Source organism: Balaenoptera ricei, chromosome 3 (genome assembly GCF_028023285.1).
Source record: "Balaenoptera ricei isolate mBalRic1 chromosome 3, mBalRic1.hap2, whole genome shotgun sequence".
In the NCBI taxonomy this organism is placed as follows: domain Eukaryota; kingdom Metazoa; phylum Chordata; class Mammalia; order Artiodactyla; family Balaenopteridae; genus Balaenoptera; species Balaenoptera ricei.
In genome coordinates, this window is record NC_082641.1 from 177,594,185 (window position 1) to 177,604,445 (window position 10,261).

Here is a 10,261-nt window from a genome sequence, read left to right on the forward strand (position 1 = left end):
TTCAAAAGCCAATAAAGAGGCAAGGTCGTTGGAAAGGAAAGTTTGCTTTATTTCAGATGCCGGCAACGGGGGTGGGGGATGGCCGGGGGCAGAGGATGGACTCCTGTCCAAAGGCCGACTCCCCGCCCCCCATAATCAGTGGGCAAGAGCTTTTATACATAGGGGGAGGGGACTACATACAGAAATAATCATTTTGAAATTGGTCAGCGGTGATCTGACCAGTGTCATCTTGATTGTTTCAAGTACAGTTCAAGTCTTCAGTTCCAGGGTCGGTTTGTTCCCATTTCCTTAGGGCCAGTTCTCGGAATTGTGGCAACTTATGTCATGGCTACAGTCTGGTCATCGTGTAGTTACCTTCTTCCACCTGGTGGAGGTTTCAGTATCTACAAGACAGCTCACAGGATAGGGCTCAGAATATTATCTAGAGCCCTCGAGAAGGAACTAAAGGTCCTTGACTTTGCTTAATGACTAAACTATTATTATTTAGTCTTGTTGGGCTGTTTTCCTTTGTTTCTGCATTCTCCCTTCTCTGATTAAACTTATTCTTTGGCTGAAATTTTTCTACAGACAAAAAGCAGGCGGAGGACGTCGGGAGGAAGGATCACACGGCCCTGCTCCGTTTCACTTTCATGGTTTCTTTTTTGTGTTTTTTTTGTTTTCTTTTCTTTTTTTTTTTCACTTAAATATGTGATCCAGCTGGAATTTACTTTGGGTTTAGCCATCTTTTAACCTCCCTTGTGAACTTGAGGGAATTTGCATTTTATTGCCCAGAGGGCTGGCGTCATCTTTCTGTGTTGATCAGCCACCTGAACTTGTTTGTGAGTTGTCTGCTTGTACCCATTCCCGTTGTTCTAATGAGCATTTCCTGGGGGGAAATAGCAACATTAAAAGGTAGCCTTTACTGACCACTTGCTGTGTGCCTGCGCTGTGCTAAGGGCCTTGCATCTGTCTCTCCTTAAAATCTCATCACAGCCCATTTTATTATTATTTAAATTTTTTATTTTCATACAATCTTTAAAGGTTGCTTTCCATTTGAAGTTATTACAAAATATCAGCTACATTCCCCGTGTTGTACGGTACATCCTTGAATCTGTCTTACAGCCAGTAGTTTGAATCTCTCACTCCCTCACTCCTATATTGTCCACACACACACTGGTAACCACCAGTTTGTTCTATCTGTGACTCTGCTTCTTTTGTTATATTCACTAGTTTGTTGTATTTCACAGCCCATTTTATAGATGGAAACATTGAACTTAAGCTCATGGGGGTGTGAGTTTCCCAAAGGCTAAAATGTGACATTCCAGAGATTGGAATCCAAGTGTGTTGAGAAACTCCAGATTCTACATACTTAACCATGCTCGGTAGCAATTATTTGTGACTATGAATGGCTTTCAGCTAGATGGAGGTAGGGAAAGGACACCAGGTGGGCTGCAAAGAACCATCAAAGGTCCGGAGTGGGGACCATGACAAGACAGGGGTTGGAAGGTCTTGCAGATGGAGTTAGCCAGCAGAGCTAGACTTTAGAACCCAGCGGGGGTTTCATACGGTATGAAAGTAGGTCGGGGACAGTTCCGAGGATCGCGCCCCCAGGCCCAGGAGAGCTTAATGTCTCTTTGAGGGTGCTGCTGGCTAAATCCCCAGGCCTGGAATCCTAGGGTTTTCATAAAGGAAATTCCTTTTGTAGTTGGGGGGTCTCAGGGAGTATACGATCACCTGGATCCCAGGAATTCTGGACACTTTTGTCTCCCCTCTTTCTTCTACCTGCCCTCCCACATCAGCAAACGCTGCTGGCTCCATCTCTGATATCTAGTCCCTATTCACCTCCTTCTTCTCTCCCCCACCCCATTCCCACCCCAGGCCAGGCCACTGTAACTCCTCACTCTGGAATGAAATTTTCAAGTCTCAGTGTCTACAAGTAAAGTTTCTTAGACCACAGCCACATGCACTTGGCATATACAGTCTGTGACAGCTTCTGTGCTACTAGTGAGTGGTTTGATTCACTGATCCTAACAAAGTATTGTCCCAACCCTACAAAGCCCAGGTAGCGTCTCTTCATCTTGTAGCTACGCCGTTGTTACTCGTTTCCTGAGGCTGCCATAACAGAGCACCACCCACTAGTGGCTTGAAACAACAGAAATTTACTCTTTCACCGTTCTGGAGGCCAGAGATCTGAAATCAAGGTGTCCGAAGGGCTGCGCTCCTTTCAAAGGCTTTAGGGGAGATTCCTTCTTTCCCTCTTTCTGGCTTCTGGGGTTTGCCGGCAGCCCTTGGGGTTCTTTGGTGTGTTTTGCATCACTCCAATGTCTACCTCCAACTTTCCTCTGTGTCTCTGTGTGTCCTCTCCTTTTCCTATGAAGACATCATGGGATGTAGGTTCCACCCTCATCCTTACTTCTGCAAAGACCCTGTTGCCAGATGAGGTCACATGCTGAAGTTCTGGGTGGACATGCATTTGGGGGTGACATAGTCAAGCCACTACAGTCATCAAGAATGGGTGTCCTCCAAGACCACAGGGAAACAGAATTGAAAGGCAGTGTGGCATGTTTACAACATCAGGCTATGGACGTGACCCTTGGTCAGCTTCCACTCTCTCCCTATTAGGCAGGTCAGTCATGTGACCGCATCAGGGGTGGTCCCACCACGGGGGCGTCAGGGAGGCTGGGAAGATGGAGAGGAACACATAGATATTTGGGGACCCCTCCTCCATCCCTGGGTGCTGTGGCTATAGCCCTGAGGCCCAGCAGAGCATCTGGTCCATAGTGGATGTTCAGAGAAGGTTTGTTGAATGAGTACCAGGAAGGTGAGTGTGGGAAGTCAAATAGAAAAATTGAGGGGCACCCTGGCCCACCTATTCTGCAGACTGGGGACCGGCAGAAGTTGGAGGGGAATTCCCTGCACTGAAGAACTGAGTCTGGTCCCTCCCTTTGCCGGACATCCCCAGGGTGGGGCACGGTTGGTCCCTGGCAGGTTCAGGCAGGCAGAGAGGGCCCCATAGCTGTGTGCGAGCTGAGGTTCCTTCCCTCTTCCTGCCTGCCGTCTACATACCCTCCACCCTGTCACACAGCTGATGAAGTGCTTGCAGAGGATCATGATGGCAGAGGAGGCCTCGGGCTGCCAGGTGCCTCACCGGCCCTGGGTGTCCATCTGGTGGGTGGCTTTGTTGCTGCTTCTCCTTGGCATGGTGATAGGCTGCCTCGTCTGCAGTGTTCACCTCACCCGAAAGCAGCAGCTGGATTCAACTGAGGTAAGTCCAGAAGGGAGGAAGAGAGAGACAGACGTACATCTGCCTTCTGCAAGCTCAGGAGCATGGGGACCTCCAGCTGGGGCAGGGCCCTGGGGAGGGGGTGCAGCGCCGAGGGCAGGTGAGCAACTGTGGAAAGAATCAGCTCGGGGCAGAGGGATGGTGAGCTAGAGCGCAGACTAAGAGACTCGCGACCAAAAAAGAAAAAAAAAAAAGATCAGAATGAGATGAATAAAAATCTGCCAGGGGGACTTCCCTGGCCGTCCAGTGGTTAACACCCCTCGCTTCCAATGCAGGGGGGTGGGGGGGTTCCATCCCTGGTCTGGGGAATTAATAGCCCGCATAGCGCACGGCGCGGCCAAACAATAGAAACAACAACAAATCTGCCAGGAAGAAAGATCTGGTGGAAAAGAACAGAGCGAGAGAGACCAGAGCAGGGAGGGGAGGCGGGGGCAAGGCTGCCCCCGGGGGTCTCCGGCTTAGGATAGTCAGTTCTGCCGACGCCAGGAGGTAAATCCCGGGTGGAGATCCCGGGGTGGAGGACGTATCTGAGAAAGATACGTACTGTATGGGGGCCTGGAAAATGACTCGTCTTTGGTGTTCCCCCAGCAGGCTGACTCAGAGGCTGCTGGGGGCTTCTCGAAGCTGGGAAGGGGCAGTTCCGGGGCCTCCAAGGACAGGAGGGACCCCGGACACCTACCACGGGGTCCGGCTTTGGGGGCTGCATTACGGGGGTGGGAGAGCTTTGCAGGGGAGAGAGGCAGGTGTGCCGAGGCGCCCTGTGTTATATCCTGGAAACTAAGAAGTTCTTCAGAAGGTCTTCTCTTCATGCTCACGGCTAGTTCAAACCTACTTCCTCTTTAAGAGTCCTTCACAAAGCTCCCAACTCAGTCCGGTGGGATGATGGGTGGATAGAAGGATGGGTCGAGAAAAGAGAGCTTCTTCCCTCGGGAGCATTCAAGACCTCTGGTGCTTAGGTGTTCAGCCCTCTTTTCTTTTCTTCCAGTGGGACTTAGCGGAGCTGCAGCTGAATCACACAGGTAAAACCAGATGCATATGTGTGTTGGAGAAAGAGGAAAGAAGGAGGGTGGGGGAGGGAGAGAGAGAAAGAGAAATTGAGAACGGATGAGAAAAAGAAAGAAAGAGAGGGAGATATGGCGGCGTTCTGTTGAGTGCCTGCTTCCTTGCTCAGCCTTTTGTTTTCTCCCTCGGGAGATCCCAAACCAACTAAACCAAGCTAATAGCCATCACTAACCTGCCCTCATTGAGGCCGCAAACACTAATTAAGTGGCTACTGTGAGGCAAGCGCTGTTCTGGGTGCCCCGAGAGCCCACAGAACCGACAGAAATCCCTGCCCTGTCGGTGCTTCCTTTCTACCACGGGGATCAGAAAATAAATAAATAAACAAGGAAAATATGCAGCATGCCAGGAGAGTAAAACACGCATCTGGTACTTCTGGGAGGAATATCAAGTAAGGGAGGGGGATCGGGCAGGCCAGCGTTGGGTTTGCCCTTGAAGATGCGGCCATGGGGAAGGCGTCCTTGAGAAGGGGGCTTTAGAGCAAGGACATGAAGGAACGTGAGCGAGGGTGCCATTTGGCAGTCCTCTCCCAGCCTCTCTCTAACCCTCTTCCTCTTTGGGCCTCTCCCCCTCTCATCCCCAGAGGGTTGGGTGTGTGTTCATTCCATTTTGTAACGGAGGGAAACGCTATTCGTCTTTTTTCTCTGTTGCTTTCTGGTGCTTTCTGTCCGGGCTGCTGTGACAGAATAACAGACCAGGTGGCTTATAAACAAAACATTTCTTTCTCATGGTCCTGGGGGCTGTGAAGTCCAAGCTCAAGGCACCGGCAGATCTGGTGTCTGGTGAGAGCTCGCTTCCTGGTTCATAAACAGCCAGCCATCTTCTTTTTTTTTGTTTTTTGGTTGTTGGTTTTTTTTTGTTTTTTGTTTTTTGTTTTTTTTGATGTGGACCGTTTTTAATGTCTTTATTGAATTTTTTACAATCTTGCTTCTGTTCTTTAGCCGCGAGGCATGTGGGATTTTAGCTCCCCCGACTTAGGGATGGAACCCACGCCCCATGTATTGGGAACATGGAGTCTTAACCACTGGACCACCAGGGAAGTCCCCAGCCAGCCATCTTCTCATCTTTTTGCTGGGTCTTCATGTGGCGGAAAGGGAGGGAGAGAGCTCTCCGGGCTCTTCTTTTTCTCTCCCCACCCCCTTTCTTTTTAAATTTCTATTCTTTGGCCACCCCACATCACCCCACCCCGCCCCGAGGGGCATGCGGGATCTTAGTTCCCCAACCAGGGATGGAGCACGTACCCCTGCATTGGAAGCGCGGAGTCTTAACCACTGGACCCGCCAGGGAAGTCCCTCTTTCTCTTTTTAAATTGAGATATAGTTGACATATAACATTGTATTAGTTTCCGGTGTACAACACGGTTCTCTGTTTGTATATATTACAAAACGATCACCACAGTGCCTAGCTAACATAGTTAAATTTTTTTTTCTTGCCATGGGAACTTGTAAAATCTTCTCTCTTAGCAACTTTCAAATATACAACACAGTATCATTAACTCTAGTCACCATACTGCACATTACGCTGCCAGGACTTAGTTTATAACTTATTTTATAAGTTTTACCTTTTGACCACCTTCACCTATTTTGCCCACCCCAGCTCCCACCTCTGGCAACCACCAGTCTGTTCTTGTATCTATGAGTTTGGGTTTTGTTTTGTTTTAGATTGCACGTATAAGGGAAGTCATACAGTATTTGTCTTTCTCTGTCTGACTTACCCCTAGGTCCACCCATGTTGTCACAAGTGGCAGAATTTCCTTCTTTTTTGATGGTTGAATTATATATATATACACATATGTGTATAATACCACATATATTATATATAATAATATATATAATATCACATCTTTATCCATTTGATATATATATGTGTATGGTGTGTGTATATATATACACACACAATCCATCCATACATATATGTATACATATATGTGTGTGTATGTGTAGATAGATAGATAGATAGATAGATAGATATCACATCTTCTTTATCCATTCATCCATCAGTGGATATGAGGTCTCTTTTATAAGGACTCCACCTTCATGATCTAATCACTTCCCAGTGTCCCACCTTCTAATGCCATCCCCTTGGGGGTTAGGTTTCAACATGGGAGTTTGGGGCATTCCCTCTGTAGCACGCAGTTTCCCTAAACCTCCATCCTTCCATCCCTTCTCCCACAGCCCTCTCAGGATCACGGCAGGACCCCAGGCTGCGCTGGCAGGGAAGCCCAGCCCTGGGCCGCTCCTTCGTGCATGGGCCAGAGCTGGACAACGGGCAGCTGCGTATCCAACGTGATGGCATTTATAGGCTGCACATCCAGGTGACCTTAGCCAACTGCTCCTTCTCCACATGGACCGCCAGGCCCCATAGCGCCACCCTGACTGTGGCCATCTGCTTCCCCACGGCCCACAGCATCAGCCTGCTACGCCTCAACTTTCACCACGGCTGCTCCGTCGCCTCCCAGCGCCTAACGTTCTTAGCCCACGGGGACATTCTCTGCACCAACCTTACTCAGCCTCTGCTGCCCTCCAGAAACGCTGATGAGACTTTTTTTGGGATTCAGTGGGTGTGCCCTTGACCATTGCACTTCCTGGCCCAGATTTGTTGGGAGGGATTTTTTTCTTTGTTTTATCGTCAATTTATTCGTAAGTATTTTTATTATTTTGGATACATTGTATTGTATCCAAAGGTTGTATTTCTCTTCCTGAGAATGCATTGGCTTTTTTTAAACTTTTTTATTATTTTTTCTTTTTTTTTTTTTTTTTTGGCCACACCATGTGGCATGTGGGATCTTAGTTCCCCAGGCAGGGAATGAACCCACACCTACCTGAAAGGCATCTGAAGGACAGAGTCTTAACCACTGGACCACCGTGAGATTGCATTGTTAATGCACAGAAACATAATTGATGTTTCTATATTGATTTGGGGGAGGTTGTGCTATTTTTTTGTTTGTTTCTTTGTTTTACTTTACAGAATCTGTTTATTAGATCCAACAGTTTTTGGTTAAAGTATTTTTTAAAAACTCTTCTAAAAATAAAAAATTTTATTTCTTCCTTTCCACGTCTGATACCTTTCTTTTTCTTCTACAATACCTAGGTCATTTCACACCTATATCTGTAGGATAAATTCCTAGAAGTGGAATGGCTGGGTCCAAGAGGGTGTGTTTGTAATTTTGATATTCATTAACAAATTGGCCCCCACAGGTGTTGAACCAATTTAGATTTTTAATCTGCACCATGTGAGCATGGCTTCTCCATGGGATGTGAAAAGAAGCTTTTCATTTGTCTTATTTCTAATAAAAGGGGAGCCTATTCCCCGCCCCCATACTTCAGTGTCATTTGAATCATTTGTATTTTCTTTTCTGTAAAATCATGTGTGGACACTCTTTTTTTTTTAATTGAGGTGAAATTCACATAAAATAAAATTAACCCTGTTAAAGTGGCATTAATGCATTCACATAACTATATTCAATATCTGGTAATAAAGCATAATGGAAAAGAATATGGAATAATATGAAATATATATATATATTTTTTTTTTTTTGAGAAAACACCAAATGGTTTTGCAATGTGTCCACTCCTTGCCCAGTTTTTCTTAATTGAGTCATCAACCTTTTGCTTTCTGTTTTGTACAAAGTTTTTATATGTTAAGGATTTTAGCCCTTTATCTGTAATATGAGTTGCAAATATCTTCTCAGTTTGTCTTTTAACTTTTGACGTTACCTATGTTTTTTTTTTTTGTTTTTTTTTGTTTTTTTTTGCTGTGCATTCTTTTTATTTTTACATCCTTGGATCTAAATATCTGTTTCTCCTTTAATGGCTTGTGGATTTCCTGATCCAACACTCTCCAAAATTCCACACTGCTCAAAATTGTTCTCACTTTACCTGGCTTGAAACGCACAGGCTGAGACCTCAGCTCTATCCTGGCATTTTCACAGTCCCCCCTCCCCAACATCTCCCTGCAAAATAATTTACTTAATTAATTTAATTTTTAAAAAACCACCTGGACTTACAGAGCTCTGGTTTCTCAGATATTGCCAAACTTCTCCCAACCTCTTCCTTCCCACATTTATTTGTTTTCTCCCTTCTTCTCTCCTTCAAAACAATCACTCCTTTATTCCCTCTGCTATAGTCACCAGAAACCAACCTCACACCCACCCCTTTCCTGATCACCAAATCCTCGGAGATCTTAGAGTAACTTCTCTTCCCCAGTAGGAGGCAGAGACCTTGTAGCTGGAAGTTCTTTGGAAATTGTCATCAGCTTATGCAACTTAATGGGGTAAAAGGTATCAATCATTTCCCTACTCTCCTCCCATCACCATGGCGACTACCTAACCAATGAATGTCTGATCCTAGGACCTTATCCTGACTTTGATTATTCAAGATTTAATCATCTTGAATTATTAAAACTGCCATCTTGGTTTTCCTTTGGGTTAAGAAGGAACAAAATATTAGCAAACCAAATTCAACAATACATTTAAAGGATCATACACCATGATCAAGTGGGATTTATTCCAGGGATGCAAGAATGGTTCAACATATGCAAATAATCAGTGTACTACACCACATTAAGAAAATGAAGGATAAAAACCATATGATCATCTCAATAGATGCAGGAAAATCATTTCACAAAATTCAACATTCATTCATGATAAAACTCTCAACAAGCTGGGTATAGAGAGAAGGTACCTCAATAAAAAAGGCCATATATGACAAGACCACAGCTAACATCACATTCAATGGTGAAAAGCTGAAAGCTTTTCTTGTAAGATCAGGAACAAGTCAAGGATGCCCACTCTCACCATTTTTATTCAACATAGTACTGGAGGTCCTAGCCAGAGCAATTAGGCAGAAAAAGAAATAAAGACATCCAAATCAGGAAGAAAGAAGAAAAACTGTCTCTATTTGTAGATGATGTGATTTTATGTATAGAAAACCCTAAATATCCCACACAAAAATACTGTTAGAATTAATAAATTCAGTAAAATTGCCAGATACAAAATCAATATACAAAAATCAGTTCCATTTCTATGCATTAACAGTGAACTATCAGAAAGAGAAATTAAGGAAACAATCCCATTTATAATTTAAAAATTTAATCTAGGAGGTGAAAGATCAGTGCACTGAAAACTACAAGACATTGATGAAATTGAAGAGGACACAAACAGATGGAAAGATATATATCATGGTCGTGGATTGGAAGAATTAACATTGTCAAAATGTCTATATTACTCAAAGCAATCTATAGGTTCAATGCAATCCCTATCAAAATTTCAATGGTGCTTTTCACAGAAGTAGAAAAGTAATCCCAAAATTGTATGGAGCCACAAAAGACCCCAATTAGCCAAAGCAATCTTAGGAAAGAAAACAAAGCTGCAGGCACCATAGTTCCTGATTTCAAACTATATTACAAAGTTATAGTAGTCAAAACAGCATAGTATTGGCATAAAAACAGGCACATAGAGAGACCAGAAATAAATATATGCATATATGATCAATTAATTTATGAAAAAGTAGCTAAGAATATACAATGGGGAAAGGATAGCCTGTTCAATAAATAGTGCTGGGAAAACTGGACAGTCACATGTGGAAGAATGAAACTGGTTCCCTATCTTACACCATACACAAAAATAAACTCAAAATGGATTAAAGACCTGAACATAGTGGTAAATTCCTTAACATTGGTCTTGGCAATGATTTTTTGGATTTGACATCAAAAGCAAAGGCAACAAAAGCAAAAATAAATAAGTGGGACTATATCAAACTAAAAAGCTTCTGCACAGCAAAAGAAACCATCAGCAAAATGAAAAGGCATCCTAGGGAATGGGAGAAAATATTTGCAAACCATATATCTGGCAATGGATTGATACAGAAAATGTATAAAGAACTCATACAACTCAACAGTGGAAAAAAAAAAAAAGAAAGAAAAAGAAAAAAAGAATCCAAT

The 10,261-nt window shown here is 44.2% G+C and overlaps 1 protein-coding gene across 1 annotated transcript; it reads left to right on the top strand.

Annotated features, from left to right (window-relative positions):
• The first annotated feature begins 2,763 nt into the window (after positions 1-2,763).
• Positions 2,764-6,893, top strand: CD70 (CD70 molecule). Its single transcript, XM_059919868.1, is given in 5 exon segments — positions 2,764-2,979; positions 2,982-3,032; positions 3,035-3,244; positions 4,248-4,281; positions 6,505-6,893. Coding segments are annotated over 5 exon segments (900 nt in total).
• Positions 6,894-10,261: the final 3,368 nt, after the last annotated feature.